The following is a 25,502-nucleotide window of genomic DNA, read 5'->3' as shown; positions in this document are numbered from 1 at the left end:
AGCCTAACACTGGCTTTCTAGCAGATAAGGGTGACCATGCAAGACCCCTTAAGTCACACCACATTATCAGCTGCCTGTTTTGTCTGCTTCGCATGAATGGAAGGGAGCAGTAGTGCAAATAATCTCAAGATCATTTCCACTTGGTTTGGGAATGCACCGCATGGTGTTGTTGTAGCTGATTTGCTTTGCTAATTATGTTCTACTTAAGCTAATATTGAAATTCATTCACGTCTTTTAGCTCATCTGGGCCAGAAGAGGGAAGCAGTGGTGATGTGACCCACTTTAAAATGAAGGAAAGCTGACCACGATCATGAGGTGGTGACATGAATGTTCTATGTGTGGGCTAGTAGATCTAGAAGATCAATTCAAAAGGATCAGAGAGAACTTTGCCAATTACACATGGGCAGAATATCCACCTACCCCCTGGGCACTGAAAGGCCAGTCTTCCCAATGGCCTGCCCAGAATCTGAAATCCTTTTCATTAATAGCTTACATAAAGGGTCTTAATCATAAACATAACTATGGTTAAAGCATTATGTAATCTAAGAGGAGTAACACATTTCCTAAAAGACGCATTAGCAGTTCATCTGACTAAATCCTCAGTCACTATTGTCATCTAGGAGAAAAAGCACCGAAGGGGTGGGACATAAGACAGTTGTACTTTGATGGGGCCTGGGTGCTAAGAGGCCCCTGGGCAGCTATGGTAGAAGTACAAGAGCACCGAGTGTCTTGGGGGTGAGCTGGGAGGGTTGCTCATGGTAGACATAGAGAACATACAACTGTATCAAATAAAGTCTTCCCTTCTTACTCTTTTCCTGCTGGGCAACTGGACTTGCAAGGGCTTCTAGAGATTTCAGAGATCTTGGTTTTCTTTTGAGGTGTGTCACTGAGAGCTTAACGATACATTGTCTTTCCAACCCTTCAATCTACAGGAAGGGCTCATAGGGCTATTGACATTTCTTTTCCTTTTTCTCATTGCAGTCTGCTCCCAGTTCTCGAGAGGGGTGTATGCCATCTTTGGATTCTATGACCAGATGTCAATGAACACTCTGACCTCTTTCTGTGGGGCCCTGCACACATCCTTTGTCACACCCAGCTTCCCCACTGATGCAGATGTGCAGTTTGTCATCCAGATGCGCCCAGCCTTGAAGGGCGCTATTCTGAGTCTTCTGGGTCACTACAAGTGGGAGAAGTTTGTGTACCTCTACGACACAGAAAGAGGTAAGAAGAGGCATCTGCTCTCCTCTTTGAATATTCATGTTCAACAGTGGTGTTCAGTCTTTCTCAACTTGTGTTTGTTCCCTTCTCTTCTAATAAATAAAATTTAATACCCTTTTAACATTGTAATTAATATTCAAAATGAATTGAAGAGTAAGAGCAAAAAATCAAAGCAACAGTAATTTTAGAATCTAATTTTTCAAGTTATGTATGTCCTCCCACCCCTGGCTTTGAAAAGGGTTTTGGGATATCCTTCTGGTTGATTCACTGTTGTTTAAAAGGAACCCTCCCCCACCTCCCAAAAAATTTATCTGGTCTAAAATACACAAAGCGAAAGTGGCTTAGTTTAAAATAGAGAGAGGCCTAAGCTGGAAAGTTTGGGGAGAATTAATCCTTTCAGAGACTATAATTATCTTCATTTCAGAGATGAAAAAGCTGAAGCCCAAAGAGGGAAAGTGCTTTTTCTCACAGTAGTTTAACCACGGAGCTGGCACTGGTGTCGGTGTCTCTGGCTTCCTGAGCTTGTTTCACCAGGTCACATTAGGTCTTCAGATTACAGGGCCTCAACAGTTATCTGATGGAAATGATGAGCGGAGACTGGCTAACCTGGGCTCTGGGGACGCATTTTTTTTTCTCATAGTGTGATAATCTATTGAGGATATATTATATTGAAACAGTCTCAGAAATTAAGGGTCTGATCTTAAATAGTATACAGGTAGGTTTACATATCATAATTCAGCTAAACAGACTCCTCTAAAACCCATTTATCTTTGAGGGGTCCCTCAGTAAAACTAGGGGATCCTATCACCATGAGATTCCAGAAGACAATGTTACTTTATCACTTGTTTGCTTGTAACCCTGATTATATGCTCGGAATGGCTCTCTCTGACTCAGGATTTTCTGATTCAGAGAAAGAAGAAGCAAATGGAAGGCCTGTCTGCCTAAGGGTCCCTGAAAATGACATCCTTATAGGTAACTTAACTTGAAGGGCCATTTTGTTTTTAGGAGCCCAGAGTGCTTTTCATTTCATTCTCATTTTGATGCATCATCGAACCCTGTCAGGAAATACTAAGGCCTGTATTTGCTTATGGTGCTTACCTATAAAATAATATCAAATTTCATGAGCCTAAAGCAGGAGACCAGAGTTACAGTGCAAACTCTGCCACTAATTAGCTCTCTGACCTTGACCAACTCATGGACGCTCTTAGCTTTGGTCTCCTCCCCAAAGCTCTATCCCTTCTTAATGTAATATTCTATGATTATTTTGAGATATTATACCAGACACAGGACATTCTGTATCTTACTACTAGTCGTAACTTACATGTTAGAAGTTAATCAGTCAACCAGTTCTACAAGCTGTTATCAACTCTCAATGGTGTATTGAAATCTTGTGATAGATGTTTATATAATACAGTTCCAAGGTGGTAGACAGAACAGGACATTTATGAAACAATTAATGAACAACACAGAACAGTATCAAACTGAGTGGTACACTACAGACTGTGATTGCTGTGAGAATTTTGAAAAGGTAGCACTCCAGGAAAGTAGAGTTTTCAGAGAAGGCTGGCTTAGGGGAGCTAGGCCTTGAAGGGTATGTAAGTTGTGGATTGTAAGAGAAAAGGGAGATGGGGGTTTGGGGAAGAGGAAAAGAACATGAACAAAAAGCAGAATCAGGAAGGTGTGTTGTGTGCTCCTGCCGAGCTTTGCCTGGCTAGGGTACCGAAATAGTTTGGACTTTCTAATTCATAATTTGCTAAATTTTAATACATTTCATTTATTTCAAACACCGAGGATGAATTAGCCGATTTCCATGTGCTATATATAGTGTAATCTAGAACATCACAGTCGAATTTTCAGAACTGAAGTTTGCAAATTAGACAGCTTCTCTCCTGAAACTTTTAAAAAACTAAATATCAGTTCTACTAATACTGTAAACTCTGATCTATTGAAAAACAGGAGATACAGTTAATGTATTCTCTCCTCACCTTCCTCACCTCCTATGACCGTCCTTTGCTCATTAGCTCTCCATTAGAGGAAATGAAGCAAAAGTCCATTTATATCTATTTCTTATTCTTGATTTTTTTTCTCAAATTGTCTCACTAAATAATTCGTACAATTCTATGGTCTTGGAGCCAAAAGAAACCTTTCTGACTTATGCATGTTCATATTTTTCCCTCTACAGCCATTTAGCTGGTGGGACTAATCTGCTCTGCTTAAGAAATACTTTCCATAAAGTTTTGTACTAATTTCCCCCTTGGAAAACCTTCTTAACACACTGCACACCATGACCCCGTTCCAAAATTTTCAATGGCTTCTATCATGCACGTTGAAAAATAAAAGAAGTCTATTCCTGAAGTCTTGACATAATTATGCCTCAACCACTAATAAACCTGTTGTCCCTATGTTTCCTAATGAGAACCTTCCACTGAAGGCAGCTCCCCTTTTCCACTGCTGCCCAAATGTGCCAGAAGCATGCTTGCCTCAGTAACTGCCTTTCTTCTGTTACCTGGAATTCTCTCCTTCGCCTAGATAATAAAAATCTGCCTACCCTTCCATTTTTCAAAACCCACTTCAAACTCAACCTCCCCAAGGTAGCCTTCCCTGACTACTCTAGTGCACAATCATTCATTCATTTATTCAATAGGTGGTAGGGTTACAATGATGAATAAGGTAGACATGGTTCCTATTGTCATAAAGTTTACATTCAAATGAGGGAAATAGAAAAAAAAAACAGGTAAATCAACAAAATAATTATAAATTTAGACAAGGTTCTATGAAAGAAACTAAGAAACAGATACTAATGGATAGGACCTAATTTTAATAGGATTCTCAGTGACAGTCTCACTGAGAAGAGGCATTTACGCTGAGAACTAAAGAATTAGGAGACAGCCATATGAAGAATAGAGGAAATGATATCATGTGATATTTGTCTTTGTCTGATTTACTTCAGTTAATTTGATCATCTCTAGGTCCATCCATGTTGCTGAATATGGCATCATTTTCTTTTTCATGGCCGAGTAGTATTCCATTGTATAAAAATATCACAACTTCTTTATCCAGTCATCTGTTAATGGACATTTAGGTTATTTCCATGTCTTGGCTATTGTATATAGTGCTGCTATGAACATTGGGGTGCATGTGTCTTTTCAAATTAGAGTTTTCTCCAGATATATGTCCAGGAGTGGGATTGCTGGATCATCTGGTAGCTCTATTTTTAGTTGTTTTATTTTTAAGGAATCTCCATACTGTTTTCCATAGTGGCTGCACCAAACTACATTCTCACCAACAGTGTAGGAGGGTTCCTTTTCTCCACACCCTCTGCAGCATTTATCCTTCATAGACTTCTTAATGATGGCCATTCTGACTGGTGTGAGGTGATACCTCATTGTAGTTTTGATTTGCATTTCTCTGATAATTAATGACGTTGAGCGTCTTTTCATGTGCCTGTTGGCCATCTGTATGTTTCCATTAGAGAAATGTCTATTTAGGTTTTCTGCCCTTTTTTGGTATCACTTTTATGTGGAATCTGAAAAAGTGAGACAAATGAACGTATTTACAAAACACAAACAGACTCACAGACATAGGAAACAAAGTTATGGTTACCAAGGGGGAAAGGGGAGGGAGGGATAAATTTGGAGTTTGGGATTAGCAGATACAAACTACTATATATAAACTACGTAAATAATATGGTCTTAACTGCATAGCACAGGGAACTATATTCAATATCTTGTAATAACCCATAATGAAAAAAATATATATATATGATTGAATCTCTATGCTGTACACCAGAAACTAACACAATATTGTAAATCAACTATACTTCAATTAAAAAAAAAAGAGAGAATAGAGGAAAAGCATTTCAGGCAGTGGAAACAGCAAGGGCAAAGGGCCTGTAGCAGGGAAAAGCTTGGTATGTTTGAGGAACTGAAAGGCAAGTGTGACTAAAGGGCAAGAGGTGGAGAGTGGCCTGAGATGAGACTATAAAGGTAGACAGAAGCCAGATCATAGCCATGGAGTACAGACAGGAGCCAGGATAAGGAATATGAATTTTACTCTAACTGCAATGGGAAGTCATTGGAGAATTCTGAGCAGAGGAGTCACCTGATCTCATTTAAGTTTTTGTAGAGAATGGAGTATGGTGCAAGAGTGAAGGAAGGGAAACCAATTAAAAGCCCACTGAGGTCATCTAGATGAGACATGATGGTGGCTTCGACTAGGCTGGAGATGGAGAAAAGGAGGTGGAGTTGAAATACATTTTGGACACAGAATCAACAGAACTTGGGGACAGATTGGCTGTGGGATGTGAGGGAAAGGGAGGATTCGTGGATGACTACTAAGCTTTTGGCTTGAGGGACTGGGTAAGATGGTGATGCTATTTACTGAGGTGACTGGGCAGGAAGAGAACCAGTTTCAAGGAGCAGAGACCTTGCCCACCTCTGAAGCCCACTGAACACTTTTGTCCTTCACTTGGCACTCACCTGCTTTCTGTTGTTATTTCACTGGGTCTGCTGTTTACCTTCCCAAACCCTTCTCTCCGTTGTGATAGTAAACAATTGGTTAGCCCCTTGACTTACACTTTGTGCCTCTCCTTGGTTCCTAGCACAGCCTAGGCACATACTTAGTGTTTTCCCAACTCCGTTAGTGATTTAGCTAGCATAAGCCCATGCTTTTTTTTTTTTTTCAATGTTGGACTGAAATAAAGAGAGAGAAACAAAGAAGGGAGGGAGGAAGAGAGGGAAGGAAGGGAAGGGAATGAAAGGAAAGGGAAGGGAAGGGAGGGGGAAGGGAGGGGAGGGGTGAGGGAAGGGGATGGAATGGGAGAGGAAGGCAGGGGAGGGAAGGAAGGAAGGAAAAAGAAAATCCAATTTATAAATCAACCTATGTTCTTTAAAACATTCAATATGCATCTATTCTTTATTTTCTCTTTTTCCACAATGATCATCTATTGCTTCAGTAATAAAAATTATGGGGAGAAATTACAACTGCAAAGTATAATTTTAGAATATTTTAAATTGCATAAGAGAGAAATGGAAGACAGAGAAAGACAGAAGGGAGCACCTATAATTACATTCAAATAAGCTAAATATACAAATGATGTGACTCCACTGTGTAAGGGCAGGGATGAGTAAGGAGCTGAGAAATGGGTTAAACATTTGAGGTCATTTAAAAGGTTGGTAGCACAATCAGGGTAATAGGCTCTCTGAAATTATGAAACAGTGAGTGGATTTCAAAAGCTTTACTGGCCACGCTTTGATTTCTATCTGCAGAGAAAGGTCTGATTGTGTGGTTTGCAGGTCATTACTTTGCTTAGTTACTAAAATACCACCTTGTTCGTTAATATAGTTGCAATTTCTGCTGTTGGTGCTGTACACATCAAAAGTCAGCTCTTGGGAAAGTGATGAGGTTTACTAAGTGTGATATCTGCTTCCTTTGTACCTTCTCTTCCTCAATCCCGTTTTTATTTACCCAGGGCTGTTCACGGTGGCACGGTCACATCTGCCCCCACTAGGAGGAGCAAAGGCTCGACATCTTTGTCCTAACCTGCCTCGACACCTCCCTAAAAACTCCTCCACTTTGCAATAAGACCTATCTTTTGGGTGCAAAGGACCTAGCTCTCTGTGGGGTGCACCTTTCCCCCAGAACAGCAACATACTTGAGAGCTGCAGCCAGACTCTCTTGTGCACCTGACAACGCTCCTGGGCTTCAATGGGCACAACCCGCAGAGATGAAAGAATCTGCCCAGGCTCCGGCGCTCAGCTTCGATAATGAGATAATAGCTCCAAGTGCCCTTTGAGGCAACTAGTCCCTACCTTCTCTCAGTGTTCAATAAACTCCCGCTGATTTCCATTCTCAATCTGAAACTCCCTACTCAGTTCCCAGGTAACTCTCAGGAAGTCACCAGCCTTCTAACAGAACTTGCTATTTGCTCTCGAAGGTTGTGGCCAGAACACAGGCCATGACAACAAATAGTCAACAAGCGATGAGTGGGCGTTTCCTAGCTCTGGCTTGTGCAGGGCCACTGACAGTGTTTAAGCAGAATTTGGGTCCTGCCTTTGGGGAGTTGATATTCCTGTTGCTGAGACGGTGATGTATCTCAGGGACCTGGGAAAATTTAATTTTTAACCTAACTGTTCCCCCATCCACCAATGACACTTGCATTCATTAGAACAGGCACCTTGTGGAAAGATGAAAGTGTTGCCAGATAGCTAGGAAGGTGGGAAGATGTTGAAAGATCCCGAAGGGCTTAAAGGGATAAAGAGACTCCCCAAGACAAGGAGAAACAAGCCTTTCCTCACAAAACATTTTCAGATTGGCTGGATTCTAACTCTACTGGGAAACAAGCAGAGCCGCATCCCCCGACACCTTCCTGCATGTCGTCGTTTACCGCCTCCTTACATAGCCGAGCTTCATCCCTCCCATCCAGTCTCACGGTCCCAAAGAAGGCACAGAAACTCTCTCTGTGTCTGTCTCTGTCTATCTGTCTCTCTCACTTCCTCCCAGCTCCTCTCTCCCTCTGCCTTTCTACACATGCGCGTGCGTGTGTGTGCGCGCACACACACACACACACAGCCCAGTACCCATCAGTGGTACAAATCAATGAACCCCTGTTAAGGTCATCATTTTCTTATCTTAGTTGGATAAGAGTGCCTGCCATTTTTAAGCACTTATGGATTAGACCCTGAGTTGATGAATTATCACATTTAATCCTCATGACATCCCTGCATCTTTACCACACAAGGCAACCAAGGCATAAAGAGATTAAATGATGGCTTCTAGGGTCATACAGCTTCATGTGCCAAAGTAATGAAATCCAGGATGTGGACCAAGGCCCACCACATTCCACAGTCTGTGTGTGCTGTTTACCCAGCCATGCCGCCTCCCAAACATTTAACATTTGAAAACTTCCATTACCTCTTCCCCTTGAGCCATTCTTCAGATGACCTGGCACCTAGACGCTCCCTGTCCTAGTTGCCCTCCCATGGATGCACTCCAGTTGTCAATTTCCTTCTTAAAGCCCGGTGTCCACAGATGAACACAATAGTCTATGGTCCCAGAGACCCAGGAATCCAGATAGGCAGCGGGTAAAACATCCAGGTGAAGGGGCAGATGGGTAGCAAAAGTAGTCAATGCAGCCAGACCCGGGGTTTGCCCATGGCGCACCCTCGCGGAGGGTTGTGGTGGGGACCCGACCCTGAGGTGAAGGGAACTCATAAATTCCTCTCTGGGGCAAAGGCCACTTCCAGAGCCCAGGAAGATCAAACTTGAAGGTCCTCGTCACTGAGGGACTGTTTTGGTTGGAGACAAAGAAAGCCAAGGAGAGACTGACGTTAGGTTCTGCCACAGCGACTTGGCAGGAAGTTTAAAGAAAGTAGCAGGTACCTTGATTTAAATAAAAAAAAAAGGATTATCATGAATTTTTTTTTCTCTTCCATTTTAAGAACTGATTAAAGGATGTGTGAAGGTAACAGATGGCTCCCATTCTAGTCATGTCCATTTGCCTTCTGGGAAAAGCAAAGCCAAAAGAATTTTTATTGAAATTCAAGCTACTTTTTACATTTGAATACATTAGGAAGGCCCAGAGAGTACATTATCCTGGGAGAGACAGACACTAAATTCCCCTGTTTGCACTGCAATAATCAGGGCTGACGGTACCCGAGACATGTAGTTTCTGCATCCTGCCTAATCTATCGTGATGAGGCTTCAACTATGAGAGCATCTTGAGAGCCGACACCATAATAATAATGAATGACTATTTGGACTGGATCATGAATAAAAGACTGTACATATGTCTATAATGAGAATTTCATTGAAAATGAAAATACTAAAGCTGTCGTATTTTTTAATACTTCGATTTGCACATCCTTGACTGCTTTGGGGCATAAAAAGAGAAAGTGCCAAGCAATTTGTTGTCAGCTCTTGAAATAAATTATCATTTAAACACTTCCTCTCCACAAAGGTTATTAGCTTAGTAGCTTGTTCCTGGGGTTGGACCGTCAGTAGGGGGAAAAAAAAACGTAAGACATTAAACTACCCTTTCAAAAGCTGAATATTAGTTACTGTGGAAATTGTTCTCTCAGTAGCTTAACATATTTCGCTGTATCTCTCCAATGCTGCACATTAGACTGCAGCGACTATTAATAAATACTGTCATATTTTACAGCTGTCATGCAAAGCTGAAAAAAGGCTTCACTGTGATTAGATCCTGTTTACTGTAATATTTCCAGCTCAGACTCAGAAAGGCAGTTTTCCTATAAAGGTATTTTCCATAAGTAGAATATTTCTCCATCAAATGACATGACTAATTTTAATGTAGCGTTAACTCCTTGGTGGCAGTGATTTTGAGGTTGAATTGACTTCACAGCCAGATATACATTCCTCTCCAGAGACACATTAAACCAAAATGTCAAATTTTCTCTCTTGGGTTGTCCTTCATATTCGGGAATGGTGCTTTGAGTCATCCCCTCCCCCACAGAAGGACACATTTGTACTGGTTTACCCACCTTCTTTTGCCCTGTGTCTCTTGTGACCGATTGCATTGTTTGCAAGACAGCTGGTCAGGATTTAGGGTAGGAATGACACTTCAGTGGGCTAGCTAGAAATTCTGCTTCCTGAGCTAAATGCCACCGTATGAGTGTAAGAAATAGATCTCCAGCCCCCCTACCATGCATTAGCTGTTTGCAATGGTATTCACATCTCTGAAAAAAGGAGGTGACAGCTGGCAGGGTTGCTTTTGCTCTGACCTTCCGTTGCTTTTCATCATGCTCCTTGAGGAATTAACCCTCACTAAGCTGAATATCTAGTTTTCAATGAATGGGTGGTCCTCACACAATTAAGGGGCAGCTGATGTGTCCAATAAATTCAGGACTGAGCCTGAGAGGTCTTTGAGAAGGCTCTTCTAAATGGTCCTTGGGGAAGAGACAGACTGTGGTGTAGATCTACAACTGTGACTTTGAGGTTCCTCCCCTGGAGCCCCTTTAGACAACAGTTAAAGCCCGGGCAGGGCTGCTGTGGAAGTGAAGCAAAAGACTGCATGTAATACCTTTGGCACCAAGCTGAATGTGGTCACGTGTGCAGTAAGTATTACCTCTTTTTATTTTGCTATCATTATAGAACAGTGGGGAGGAAGGGTGATTTTGCCCCCTGCAGGGGACATTTGGCAATGTCTGGAGACATTTTTAGTAGTGGGTAGAGGCCAGGAATGCTGTAGGAAACGTCCTACAGGGCACAGACACTGTATCTCCAAAGAATTATCTGGACCAAAATATCAGTAGTGCCAAGGTGGCATCAGGGTCAAGGGACAGATGGTTGCAATAATTCCTCAAGGGGTTGCAATGGACCAATCTAGCATTTATTGAATGTCTCATACTGTAACTAGATTGGTGTTAAGCACTGTATTCAATAGTAGGTGTAGTTTGTGGCTTTGAAGAGCTTAACATTATGGTCAGAGAGACAGGATAAGATTAATGCCATGAGGCAAAGATAAGTACAAAACAGCATATACGAGAGTTAGATTGATTAGCACAGGTTTGAAGTAGCATTGAAATCCAAATAAGAAAGAGTTGACAATAGACAAGGTGGACCTATCAGGGAAGGCTCCATGGAAGGAGTTATACATTTTTCTGAGTCCACCACCCAAATGCCTTCCCTAGAAATGCCCTTGCTTTGATTGCTAAGGCCAAGTTGGTATCTGGAACCAAAACAACATGGCATTCCCATCAATGCTCCCAAACATCAGAGCTTAGGGCAAGAAATACAATTAAAAGAAAAACCAAAAAAGGAACAATGTTCCTTTTACTAAATGGAAAGCAATTACAGAGCTGTTGAAAATAGGCAGTAAACAAAATGAGGGAGGGAAATACTGGCAAAATTCCATTCTCCCAACTAAGCCTATAGCAAAAGTGCAATTTGCAACAAAATCAACAGTGCTCTCTCCCTCTCTTGCAGTCAAACACATTGTTTGGCATCAGCACAGCTACACATGCTGCCTTAGCGGCAAAGTGTACAGAAGCTAGGAAGAGAGACTATGATTGGAAAGGAGGAGGGGGGCAGAGGTTAAGGTGAAGCACAGTTCATTCCACCCTCCACAGCCTCCCCCTCCCAGTCTCTGTGGAGCACCCTCATTCAGGGGGAGAGGAGGGGCCCAAACAGAGGTGAATCACTCCCGGTCTTCCTGGATCCCTTCCAATCAATAAGTTGCCAGTGTCGGTTGCTGTCCTGCTTTGTCGACTCCACAAATGATCTGATTAATTCTCTGGTGCTAACTGCCTCAGCGGGCTTTCTCGGCAGTAGAACAGAGGCTAATTAAGACCATGTCAGGCGAGGAGGCTGACAGGTTATGTTCCTGGGCCACACTTTTAGAACTTTTAGAGGATGCTTCAGTTTCCCCGCAGGCGGGCAGTGCTTGGCCAGGCACCGATTCTGTTGCAGGCCTCTCATTTATTTCCACCCATTCCTGCGTCGACGGGCCTCCGTTTTGTCAAGGATTTACAGCTTTCTCCTTGGGGGTAATTAGCTGTCACTGTGTTCACTTTCAATTGCATTATTTCAGCTTCCTTTCATTTGAATTTTTAATATGCTTGTAAACAAAGATAACAATTAATAGTGGGGTCATTTCCCTCCTAAATCATGTGTATGTGTGTGTGTTTGTGTGTGTGAGTGAGAGAGAGAGAGAGTGTGTGTCTTACCAGCATATAGCCCACAGAGGTGAGTTTAGGACAGATAAAGGAAGCCCTACTTCTCACAGCAGGTAGAAAATGGAGGAAACATATGGAACTCATTACACCACGTGGCGGATTAGACTGAAAATATAAATAGCTTCCCTCTCCCCCCAAATAAAGGCTTAGATGAATTCATGGATTCATGGATGACAGACCCATAGTAAGTTATTAAGGGATAGAGATGTTTGGAGATTTCTCTAAACTGAGGTTGACACAAATTGCATAGCAGATTTAAGGGGCCATATTTGCCTTCTAAGCAAATGGTCACACAGAGCGCTGGCATTCTATGCCTTGAATTTTTAAAGATAATCTCAAGAGTCTGTTATGCAATCTTAAAAAAAGGGGGTGGGGGTATAGCTCAGTGGTAGAGTGCATGCTTAGCATGCATGAGGTCGTGGGTTGAATCCCCAGTACCTCCATTTAAAGAAAAAAGATCAAGAACATCCTGTTGTGAGAGGTGATTGGCTCAGTTAAGGATGTTAAAGAAAAGCATCATCAAACCATAACTTCAATTCCATGCCTGGCTCTTCCACTAAGTAGCTGTGTGATCTTGGGCAAGTCATATACCCTTTTTGGTTCTCAGATTCCACAACTATAAAATGAGGGCGTGGACTCATTCATTCTTCAACTAATAATTGCTGAATGCAGGGATGCTGTGTCAGAAACATTACTGGGATTATGGAAGTGAATGCAATAGAGGGCCTGCCCTTAATAAGCTCACTTTAGAAGGGAGCACAGACATGTTAACTAGTAAGTAGGATCTAGAGTGATTCTTTTAGGTTCTAAAATTTTGTGAGCTATTATAGCACTTCCATTTATAATGAAGCCTGAACTCTTTTCCAAATGACCACTCTTCGGGAGGGCTATGGAGACACGAATAATCACCCACATTAGCTTTGGAAATTAGCCAGAGACCCTCAGCACACACTCGTTTTTTCTGGCTCACCCTTAGTGCTCAGCCTTTAGCTGTACCCGGACCCCACTTGGTAGAGGAGAAAAGGAAACAACGCTTAGTGAGTAGATTAGGATATTCCAGTCGATCCTAAAACCCTTCCTGGTGGATCTCCAAGTTAGGGACTGCCACACCGCACTTCACACAGTGTGCTGGGCTTCTCAACAGCGCCCCCCTCTCCGTTCAACATCTTTAAGCTAACACCCTTCAAGGTCTTAAAACATCCCCACGCAGCCATTTGCAATCTCAAGGCTTCTGTAAAATGAACAGATGGTTTCCTACCAAAAATGATGTGAATATCTAGGATAATAGATAATGCAGTTTTGCTTCTTCATTATGTCCAATTTCTCTAAAGATTCAAAATGCTCCCCTAGGCAAGGCAGTTACAGTTCCACATGGGCTTTCCAGAGCCTCTCCCCAAGTCTAGACCCATATGTCCAGTTTTTCCCCTAAAACCTTTCCTTGATGCTCCACCAGTACCTCAAGCTCAACATGATGAACTCTGAATTTATCATCTTCCCAGAAAACCCTCTGTTTCACCTACGTTCCCTGGCTCAATGAATGGCACTGCCCAGTTGCCCGAAGCAGAAACCTCGTCCTTGAATCCTCCCTTTTCATCATCCCTCATATCTCATCCTCAAAGACCCTCTTCTGCAGTCCCACTACCACTGACTCCGGCTGCCGTGACCTCCTGCACCATCCTCCTAACTGAGCTCCCTGATCTTAACCCCTCCACTGCCACCGGACAGCAGTCTTCCCATCACATCACTTCCCTGCCTAAAAGCTTTCAGTGGCTTCCCGTTACTCCTAGGGTCATGGCCTAGTTTCTTAGCATGGTGCAGAAGGCCTCTCATGATCCAGTTAAACTCTGACCCATTTTCCTAGCCTCATCTCCTCCCAGCCCCTACCCCCTAGTTCTCTATACTCTAGCCATATGGAACTATGCCACTTTCAATAAGCAACATGTACAGCACCCTAATTTGTTGGGGTTTTTTTGCCTCCATGCCTTTGCACATACTGTTCCAACTTCCTGGCACTCAGCCCCCTCACTCCACTTCACACACACACACACACACACACACACACACACACACACAGAGAGAGAGAGAGACATACACATACGCAGTCTATGTGGTAAATGACATGGGCTTCAAAACTCTGCTCAAATATTCACTTCCCCAGCCCTAGGTGTCCACTCCTGCCTTCCCTGTGTCCACCTCTATTATAGCACTGATTATACTGTATAATAATACTGTGGTATTATTATTATCTGTTTATGTCTTTATCTTCCTCACAAGACTGTGAACTTCTTAAAGACAAGATTGTTGTCTTATTCACCTCTGCCAGCACTGTGCTAAGTGCTGAATACAACACAGTGCCTGAATTACTATTGTTTGTAAATTGAACAAATGGATGAGCAAATGACAGACCTTAACTAAAAACAAAATGGGAGATTGCAGGGGCCTTGAGAAACAGATGAAGGATATGGATTTGGGTATATTATGTTCTCAGATCACACAGAAGAGGCTCAATGACCTCCTATATACTGCACTAACTCTGATTTTGAGTTCTTCTATGACCTAACTTCCTTACCAAAGATATCACCTTCCTGATCCAACCAACTTGGAAGCAGAACAAACATTTTGGTGCTGGGAACTTTAGTTATGGGTTCCTGGCTAAAGGATAAACCTGCAGTGCACTAGATGGCCCCTGAATCTCGGTCAATACAGAGTCATTAACACATGAGGACCTTCCCGAGCTAGGGTGTAGATAATGCGCTATTTCATCCCAACCAACAGTATTTGCAGATCCATGTGCATTCTCTGCAACAAGAGCAGCATGATGCTAATTTCCACAGCTCCCAGTGAAAAAGTAAATAAGGCAAATCATTTCAAATTGTTTGTGTAGGCAATGTAACAAAGATAAAAAGTGATGTGAGAGCTGGTGCACTCAGTTATCTGTACCAGCCACGTGCAGATAATCCAAAGGGCATTTCTGTGGGCAAGAAATAGGGCCTTTTCTTAACAGATTAGCCTTCTTGCTTCTATTCTACATAGGCATGGCTGAGCATGGGAATAAAGGGAGGTGCCCCAGGGAAAGGGATCTTTAGAGATGTCCCTTCAATTACGAGTTCCCAAAAGACAGGAGGTACCCTTTTGAGGAACAAGCAGGACTAAGATCCAAAACAGTTGTGTGGAGAAATAGAAGTGGGTGAGGGGGACATAGGAGAAAAGAGTAGGACCCTGAGTCCAGGGAGAAAAACGGTGGTTTCAAGACCTCAAAACTAACTTGGCTGATCTTATAATGACCAGCCCTGTGCCTGAAATTACTGAAATTACGTCAGGCAATTACTGACGTCTGTATCAGGAACAAAGATAATCCACAACAAACATCATAAGCCTGCTAATTTTTGCTAAAGAGATTTGACGTGGGGCTTTATAGTGCTTAAAATTTTTATTGCTTGAAATTCAAAAGAATTGCATCAGCTGTAAAATTTCCAGGTTCCAACAAGCAAACTACAGAATTATTACACAGAAGAATTTTATACCCCTGAGAGCCTGAGAAAGGGCTTCTAAAGATTAGTCAGGTGTCTTCCTCTCTTGGGAAGCTCTTGGCGGAGGTGTATGCCTCCTGAAAATCCTGGAGAGGGAATAACTGGTTTCTATTTGGTACAGTGGAGCAGGAGGTGGTGCAATGTTATTTATCAAAACTACTCATTGTCTTCCATTTTCTAACTTTTTCTAAAATATAAATGTGTTATGTTTCGTCAATGAGGTGGTAGCTTTCAAGAGTAGGGGCTAAGGCTTATCTAAGTGATTTTTTTATCTTACTACTTTTCTTGTAGGGGATAGGGTAATTAGGTTTATTTATTTATTTATTTTAATGGAGGTACTGGGGATTGAACCCAGGACCTTGTACATGCTGAGCACCAACTCTACCACTGAGCTATACCCTCCCTCTATCTCACCACTTTTATCTACCTAGCACAGTGCTGGAGAGTAGTTTAAGAAAAATATCTTAAACATGTCAAGCTGGAAAGGTCTTTAAAATTCTTAAGTCTGAGGTTTCAGCCTCCAAAAAATGGATTGGCTCCAGATATTGTTGATTTGGTGAATTTTCTAATCTGTAATTCTACTTGAAATGTGGGATTCTGAACATCTAAAGGCTAGCGACAGATTTATCATATTAAGTCTTTTCTACTCTGTCTCAATTCTTTTGTCTACATAATGGTAGTAAAATACTTTGCACCCTATTCGCAGGAATAAAGAGGACTGGCACAATGACATAAGCGAAAGTCAAATGCCAGGTGTGCCTGGGCTATTGCCTACCACTAAAAAGTAAAAAAAACAGACAAAAAACCAAAAAACAAAAAACTGCTCTGCAGATGAGTGGTTAAGACGCAAGAAGACAGGTTCATCCTACTGTGCCCAGAGTCATAGTCCTTCCTGTAAGACTTTACCCAACAGAACTGAAAGAGTTTATGTGCCTTTCCACATTGCTGGTGTACTCACCCACCCAGAGGATCCAGCCAGCTCTATCCATTCCTTGCACTGATTAGCAAGTCAAGTCATCGCATTAAATGGGAATAGTGCACTAATGCTAATCAGACCAGTGATTTCTACGATATACTCCCTGGGCCATAGAATGGCCATAGATGCTAGGTTTTGGTTGCATGTTCATTTCTTCACCCTTACAGTGAGGTAATCATTGTACCTAACTAACTCATAAGACTATTGTGTAGTTTACATCTGTGAAAGGCATCTAAAACAGTTCCTGGCACCTTCTTAGCATAAGTGTTAGCCATTATTATGATGTGCTTCCTAGGGTCACAGGAAAGGAGTGACCACTGAGACACAGAATGAAGATCCTTAGCTGCCCTGTCTGGTCTTGTCTGTGCCTTGGGGCCACCCTGCTCATCTCTCCAATGCGCTAATTTTGGTCCTCTTCTATCAGAATCAGAACCAGTTCCCAGGAAAGGAGCTGGGAAATTTATTTACCTTACACAGAGGTAGAAATGGCTGATGCACAATCTCACTCACAACATCTCTGTGTTTTAGTCAACTACAGAAAGCCTCCAGCCAAAAGAAGTAAGCCTTGCTTTTGGAATTGCAATACTGGTAATGGGGGAGGGGGCTCATCAGTTTCCTGCAGTCCTAACTTCACAGCCCGCTCTTTGTCTGTCCCGTATATTGCTCAGCTCAGGCTCATGGCTGAAAAGAAGGGAGCAATCTGAAAAGCTGGACCAATGCATTTTTGTGGTTTTACTGGGTACCTGTTCCAGAGAATAATAAAACAGAAAATGGTATTTTCTTCATTCACAAGCAAATGGAAATGCCTAAAGGCAACTTAAGCTGAACAGACAACCTCTGGAAAATCTTCAAGCCAGTGACTCCACCAAAAATATATCTATATTTTCATTTTTAATGAGCTGACAGAAAGCAGAGCATATGTCTTTTCTGACACATTTTGGGTTTCCTTGAATTCATAGTATACATACTGAATCCTAGAATTATGAAGCAAAGCTCAGCTTATGGTCTTACATTGGTTTGGCTTAAGCTGGCAAATATTAAAATGGGGGGATGGCCGTGTCTCTAGTTCCCTTCCAGTCTCTCCCTTTACCTGCAGGCCCATTCCCTTCAGCCACTGCATCATATGACTGGACGGCCCCAGTCATTTGAGTGCCTCACCAACTAGGAGGGCTGTGAAAAGAAAGCAAAGGATAAGAGTTGGGAGCATGGGGAGACCTCTGATCATTAAGTCAGAGATCATGGGAAGGATCCTTTTGCAGCCTTCCAGACAAACAGATAAGATATAACAACTACCCTCACTAACAGTCCAAAAATCTCAGGTCAACATCCCCCAAACTCCAGCAGCAGCCTCATCACTTTGTCTTCAGGGCTGTCTCCACCAAGCCAATGTTCAAGAGTCTATGGTACAGTGGCCACATCTTCTGAACAGAGAAACAGGACACGTGGTCCGGCAATGTGTTTTCTTTTCTTTGTGGTTTATTGCAAGACAGGCCTGAGGATTTCTATCTCAGGTCTGACATCAGTCAGACATGTGACCTTGGGCCAAAACCTGAGTATCTGTGAGACGGCAATGGTTATAGTATCTACCTAACAGGACTGTTACGAAAACTAAATGAGATATGGTTAAAGGACTTAGCACAGTGTCCGAGAAACAGAAATGTACTCAATAAATGGTAGCTATTATTACTTATGATAATGATTAAAATTTTACAAAAGCATCAGCATGAGACCACATTTAGTTCCTAACTTTAGGAATCACCTTTTAGAAAAGAAGGAAGATATGTGAAATTTGGGCTTCTCCAGAAAATCTCGGATCTTTTATCACTGTATCTACAGGTATTTCTTCCTCTTCAGTTGAATAAGGCATCTTAGAAGAAGAGATGGGAAGAAGACAAAAGTAGGAGGCAAAAGCAACCTTCTCACTGACCCCATAATTCCTTATAGCTGTGGCTAAGCTATGTAGAGCTCTGTGGCTCTGACTGCGGCTTCCAGCCCCCCATCCTTTCTGCTCTCTGAATTTTCCAACTTGAAAATAGATAAATATTCCCATAAACTCTTTGCCTTCATGATCTCACCTAATATGTCATCAAGATCTCCAAATTATTGCTTAACTGGAACCCTGTGAAATGGAAAAACAGCTGTTCTAATTAATACTGTTCAAAAGAAAACCTACCACTTTACACTCCCACGCACTTTCCCCGTGTCTTTTATCGTCATTCGTAACCAGTCAGGAGGGCAGTGCAGGTGTACCATTGCTGCTTTACAAATGAAAAAGTCTACATTCCCAGAAAGGGGAGGTGATTTACCCAAGGTCACAAAGCTAATGAGCAGTGAAAGCAGGACTAAAGCCCGTTTCCTAACACTGAGTCCAACTATCTTTCCCCTCCACCAGACTATTGCATGAGTTTAGGTCAAGGGATTATTTCCTCACTGACTATGAAAGATTCAGACTTTGGGGGGAAGTTTGGGGACTAATGAGTAATCAGCTCCTCAGACTGATATCCTCCCTTGACTGAGCACCCGCTCAGTGCCAGGCTCTGTGCTAAGCCTTTTAATGCATTATCTCCTTTCATCTTCACAACAGTCTTACAAGGGAGGTGCTATCATGATCCTCATTTAACAGATGAGGAAGTAGAGGAAGGTTAAGTGATCTGCTCAACGTCACACTCCTAGTAAGTGGTGGAGCTCATCCTAGACACTCCATTTCCTAACTCCCTGTAAAGCGTTCTTTCTACTACTCAACACAGACAGGAACTTTCAGCTTGCTTATTAACAAGGAAAGGATGTTATCTTTAAAGATGCTTTAGGGCAAAAAGATAAGCCAGTTCTCTCTCAATTCCTCAGACTGATAGAGAAGTAGAAAAAGCAGGCAAATCATGCCTAATCCCAAAGCCGTGACTGTGCAGCTGTAGAGGGATAGTTAGGGACACGGAATCCAGCAGAGAGAACTCAAGGGGGGAAGTACATCTCTGACCTGCTCACGCCCTGGGCTCCAGACACAGCTGGTTCTCAGCCAAATAGTAGGGTGAAGTAGGAGTAGTCAGTGTGTAGCTCCCTTCCTCAGGGAGCAGGGGCCCTGATCATGTTCCACTCTATCCTATGTCATCATCAGAATTGCCCTGTTCCCTTTTCCCTAGAACTCTGCTAGATGCCTGAAGCCAAGTCCAAGTTCTCGTGGCTAGGGAGGACCACGGTTGCACAGTCCAGCAACATTTGCTTTTTTAAGTGCCTTTTAGACCTTCACCTTTGAGCATCTGAATTGAGGAGTGCAGGACCAGCTCTTCTCACTGCCCAATCCGAGGTGGGGATAGCCATTTAAGAGGGGAATGGGGTGTGGGTTGCTATGGCTAATTCACTCACTAATAATTGAAACGACCATCCTCATTTTCTTGCCTCCAGAATCCTTCCCTGAGGATACAAATGAATGCAAATCACCCCCAAAGACAGGAAAGGTGAAACTCCACATGCACATTTAGACTGGGAAAGGGAAAAATCAGTTCATTATTTCAAGACCTCTTGTGATGCTGTAAATACACAGTCAACACAGAACAAAGATCCCTTTATCCCCCCTTACATTATTTATGTGCCATCTAAAAATTACATGCCCCTTCTCTTTCCAGCGCTGAGAGAGAAACATGCATATTCATGATCTGATAAATATTTAAGTGGGATTTATTTAAATGAGAGAGTCCATTTACAAACATTCCCTGGCGCTGAGATCTTATCCTGGGCACACAGAGGGAGGATGATTTCCTCTGGTAGATTCAAAACCTCCGCTGGCCACCTGCCCCCTAAACTTGGAGCTCTTCCTTGAGAGCTGGTGAATGCCACCCGCAGTATTTCAAGGCAGTCTTCCGTACCTCCTCCCTCCAGGCCTGCCTTCCTGCTCTGAGCTCATGCCATAGGATCAGTCATTGGCAAAATGCTACAGCCAAGTTTCTTTGGGGGTGGGGGAGGCAGTCACAGCTTTCTTTGCCGAGGCCCTTCCTCCTCACGACGCCAGCCCACAGCAGCAACCACCCTCACCATCCCTATCCTGCCTGTGGGTCCATCTCTCCCCCTCAGGGACGATAGTTTCGTGATACACCAGGCAACCAGGATGTGCTACCCATCCTGGGAGGATATGCGTTTTAATCCTGCTAAAGCATTTTGTCAGTGCTGATTTTCAAAGCACGTATACATACAACATTTCATTTGCTCCTGACAACAACCCTACGAGACTTCTGAGGCAAGCATCACTTTTTGAGTCTTAGAGATGAAGAGATAAAAGAGAGGACACTCTGCTTGTCCAACCTCAGTCACACAGCTAGTTGTTGCAGAGTTAAGACTCGAACTCCAGTCTGACTCTCAGATCTGGGATCTTTTCATTATGCAAGGCTGCCTCTCATCTGGGAGGATGCCTGGAGAGAAAGCAACATCTACCCAAAGGGAAAGCTAATGGTGACCTTTCAGGTATTTGGCAGTAGGTGGGGGAAATATTGGGGGATGCCTGTAACTGTACCCAATACTTCTTTAATCCTATAATATAGGTGACTTTCTGTGTGTGAGGTTAACTCTGGGTTCTCCATTCTGGTGCCTATTCTTGGGCACCACCCTGGCTCTAGTCCTGTCCCAGCTTCCTCTCTCCCAAATTATATTCACCTGTTTGTACCTCATTTTATGGAAACTTCATTAGATGATCAATGAATTCACCTGTAGAACTAAGTGGGCCTAGGGAATTAATATTGGTTAATGGCTCAATGTACAACCTTTCCTGGGTCATACACACATTCTGACAGATGCATCTAATGCCTTAACTCAAGGACACTGTATATGCAAGGATTTCAAGCAATGAGTCAGGGCAGTGAGTCAATATCATTGGACAAATGGACTTCTCAGGTCTCTAACTTGTGCTACCTAAATGACTATTCTACTTAATTTAGGGTTACCAGCTAAAATGCAAGATGTCCAGTTAAATACGATTTTCAGATAAATAATTTTTGTAGTATAGGCATGTCCCAAATATTGCATGGGACATATTTACATTGACGATTATTCATTGTTTATTTGAAATTCAAATTTACTAGGCTTCCTGATTTTTTATTTGCTAAGTCTGGCAACCCTGGCTTAATTGTAAGACCTGGTCCACTGAAAGTTACCATCAAAAAGTGCCAACTGGGGTCAGAAGACCTAAACAAACAATTTTCCAGTGAAGATGTACAAATGCCCAATAGGCACATGAAAAAATGCTCAGTATCACTAATTATCAGAGAAATGCAAATCAAAACTACAATGAGGTATGATCTCACACTGGTCAGAATGACCATGATTAAAAAGTCCACAAATGATAAATACTGGAGAGGGTGTGGAGAAAAGGGAACCCTCCTACACTGTTGATGGGAATGCAGTTTGGTGCAGCCACTGTGGAAAACATTATGGAGATTCCTCAAAAGACTAAAAATAGACTTACCATATGAGACAGCAATCCCACTCCTGGGCATATATCTGGAGGGAACTCAATTCGAAAAGATACATGCAGCCCAATGTTCATAGCAGCACTACTTACCATAGCCAAGACACGGAAACAACCTAAATGTCTATCAACAGATGACTGGATAAAGAAGATGTGGTATATATATAATGGAATACTACTCAGTCATAAAAAGAATGAAATAATGCCATTTGTGGCAACATGGATGGACCTAGAGATTATCATACTAAGTGAAGTAAGCTAGAAAGAGGAAGAAAAATATCGTATGAGATCGCTCATATGTGAAACTAAAAAAAAAAATTGACATAAATGAACTTATTTACAAAACAGAAACAGACTCACAGACATAGAGAACAAACTTACAGTTACCAGAGGGGAGAGGGAGTAGGAAGGGATAAAATGGGAGTTTGGGATTAGCAGATACAAACTACTATATAAAACAGATAAACAACAAGGTCCTACTATACAGCACAGGAAACTGTATTCAATATCTTATGATAGCCTATAATGAAAAAGAATAAGAAAAGGAATATATATATATATACATGTGTATATATATATATATATATATATATATATACACATATATATAACTGAATCACTATGCTGTACACCAGAAACTAACACAACATTGTAAATTGACTATAATTCAATTTTTTAAAAAAAGTGCCTGTTGGGCATCTGCTTGCTTGTGACACTTGGTTGTAATTGATCCCAGAGCAGGTAACACTGTGCTGGAGGTGCGGGAAGCAGTGACGGAGAAAGAGAGAAGGCAGCTGTGGGAGAAACTTATACCATCCAGCCCATCATGAGACTGGTCTTAGTCACTTGTACGTGACATAAAAGTAATGTTCCTAGGCCTTTTTAGAAAATAGAACTAGTCCTATTTGCCTCTCATCACCAACTCCTCCCGCTACACCCATCTGCTCTGCTAGTCTGCTTGATTCTATTCTGCTCTTTGATAAATGAAAAAGGAACAAGTTTTGGCAAATGCCAAGCCTCGTGTTCTCCGAGAGCGATCTGGGTCTCAGAAGGCATATTGCAAGCAAAGAACAAGGCGGGCTGGGGGCATGGCTGGGCCGCTGCACAGACAGTAGGGCTGCTCAGATGTAATTAAGTACCAGGCGCAGACCCCACGAGTAACAGTGGGAAGAGTTCCATGACCAAAAAATATCAGGGAAGTGAAGTGGAGACTGTTTACAAGCCTAATTAGCAATTTGCACAACTCCAGAGTTAAAATTCTTGCTCGTGTCAGGCAGCTTTGTGGACTGACACCAGGCAAGCTGAACTGGGCCCCGGGAGAGGGCGGCGCTAGGCTCTTGCTAATTGGCCAAGTCCAGTGGCTAAGGCACCTACTAAGACATTCAAATTGAGAAAAAGGACCAAATGAGAGCAAGAATAGTGGGCTGACTCATTTCCAAGACAGTAATAGTGGCTAAGGAATGCAAACTCCAGAAATTAAGCCTTTGAGTGGAAATAATAATAATGATGATGATAATGAATATAATAACAAACCTTTAAAGTATACATTTCCCCAAACATACACGTTATATGTTTTAAACAAAGAAAGTTAGCCTAAGCCGTCTTCTCAGAAGAGAAGACAAAGGCCCAGAGAGGGGAAGTGACCTACCTAAGGTCACACAGCAGGTCAGTGGCTGTCTCCTGACTCCCATTCCAGTGCTCCATCCACTGTTCAAGGATGCTTTTCTGGAGATTCTGAACTGGTTCAGTTTTTCTCCTTCACATTCTTTTTTCTGATGCTTTTAGTTTAGTTTTGCTTTGTTTTTAAGATACTTAGCATCTATCCTCTTAAAAATTATTAAGTGCACAATAAAATTTTGTTAACACAGTGTTGAACAGCAGATCTCTGGAATTTATTTGTCTCGTATAACTGAAATTTTATACCATTGAACAGCAACTCTCCTCTCTCGAGACCCTGGCAACCACCATTCTACTCTGTTTCTATGATTTTCACTCTTTTGGACATCTCTTTTGAAGTGGGATCATGCACTATTCGTCCTTCTAAGATTGGCTTATTTCACTTAGCATAATGTCATCTGGGTTCATCCATGTTGTCACATATTTGTTGGCACAATTTCCTGCTTTTTTTTTAAAGCTGAATAATATTCCACTGTAAGTGCAAACCATATTTTCTTACCCGTTCACCTGTCAATGGACATTTAGCTGTATCTTGGCTATTGTAAATAATGCCTCAATGAACGTGGGAGTACAGATATCTCTTCACAATCCTGCTTTCCATTCCTTTGGATATATACCCACAAGTGGGATTGCCAGAGCATATGGTAGTCCTATTTTTAATTTTTTGAGGAAACTCCATACCATTTTCCATGACATTTGCACCATTTTAAAGCCTCAGCAACAGTGTACAAGGGTCCCAAAATTTCTCCACATCCTCACCAGCACTTGGTATCTTTATTTTCTGTTTTGGTTTTTGCTTTGACAATAGCCACCCTAAAGGTGTGAGGTGGCAATCTCATTGTGGCATGGATTTGTATTTCCCTGAGGATTAGTGATAATACCTGTTGGGCATCTGTATATCTATTCAAGTCCTTTGTCCATTTTATAATCGGGTTATTTGGTTTTTACCAGAAGAATGGTTTGCAAATATTTTCTCTCATTCTGTAGGTTGTCTTTTTACTCTGTTGATTGTTTCCTTTTGCTGTACAGAAGATTTTTTTCAGTTTGATGCAGCCCCACTTGTCTATTTTTACTTTTGTTGTTCGTGCTTTTCATGTCATATGTAGGAAATCATTGCCTAGGATTTACAGATTCAGTGCAATCTTCATCAATCCCTATTTTTTACAGAAATATTAAAAATTCTAAAATTCATATGGAACTATGAAAGACTCCAAATAGCCAAAGCAATCTTGAGAAAGAAGGACAAAACTATAGGCATCACACTTCCTGATTTCAAAAATATATCTATTACAAAATCACAGTAATTAAAACCAGTATGGTACTGGCATAAAAACAGACATATAGACTGATGGAACAGAATAGAGAGCCCAGAAATAAACCCAGGCATTTACAGTCAACGGATCTTCTATGAGGGTGCCAAGAATACATAATGGAGAAAGGACAGTTCCTTCAACAAATGGTGTTTGTTGGGAAAACTGAATATTCACACACAGAAGAATGCAATTGGACCCTTATTTTACACCATACATGAAAATCAACTCAAAATGGATTAAAGATGTAAATGTAAGATCTGAAACTATAAAACTCCTTGAAGAAGATATAGAGGAAAAGCTTCATGACACTGGTCTAGGCAATGACTCCTCCTCTACATTCTTGTTCTTCTAGTATATTTTCTCTTACTTTCAGAATCTGCTGGTTCCATGCTTTTGAAGTTCTTTTGGAAAACTGTCACTGTTTCCTCTCCCCCCACCTACTCCTCTACCTTAGGATCACTTTTCCATCCTCTCCATAAACTCCCATATCTAGATGATGAGTTCTACATAGTCGATTTTTTTAGTAGACAGAAATACAGCTGGGTCCTGTACCACAGCTGAGCAACACAGGACCCCTCCACCTCTCCTCCTTCATGTAGCCATTAGCAGATGAAAATTCTAAAATTCTACTGAGATGTGCCT

The 25,502-nt window shown here is 42.0% G+C and overlaps 1 protein-coding gene across 7 annotated transcripts in view; it reads left to right on the top strand.

Moving 5' to 3' along the window:
- GRIA3 (glutamate ionotropic receptor AMPA type subunit 3) overlaps window positions 1–25,502 on the top strand; it is a 260,463-nt gene that overhangs the window by 67,023 nt on the left and 167,938 nt on the right. For all 7 annotated transcript variants that reach the window (XR_004318267.1, XM_014566983.2, XM_014566984.2 and 4 more), the window contains one exon: window positions 982–1,221. Coding sequence is in view for 6 of the 7 variants with exons in the window: in XM_014566983.2 (XP_014422469.1) it covers window positions 982–1,221 (240 nt within the window). In the remaining variant the exon portion in view is untranslated. The remainder of the gene's footprint in view (window positions 1–981; window positions 1,222–25,502) is intronic.

The sequence above is a fragment of the Camelus ferus genome, chromosome X, assembly GCF_009834535.1.
Source record: "Camelus ferus isolate YT-003-E chromosome X, BCGSAC_Cfer_1.0, whole genome shotgun sequence".
Classification (NCBI taxonomy): domain Eukaryota; kingdom Metazoa; phylum Chordata; class Mammalia; order Artiodactyla; family Camelidae; genus Camelus; species Camelus ferus.
Note: the sequence above shows the minus strand (reverse complement) of the source record. Positions and strands in the feature narration are given on the sequence as shown.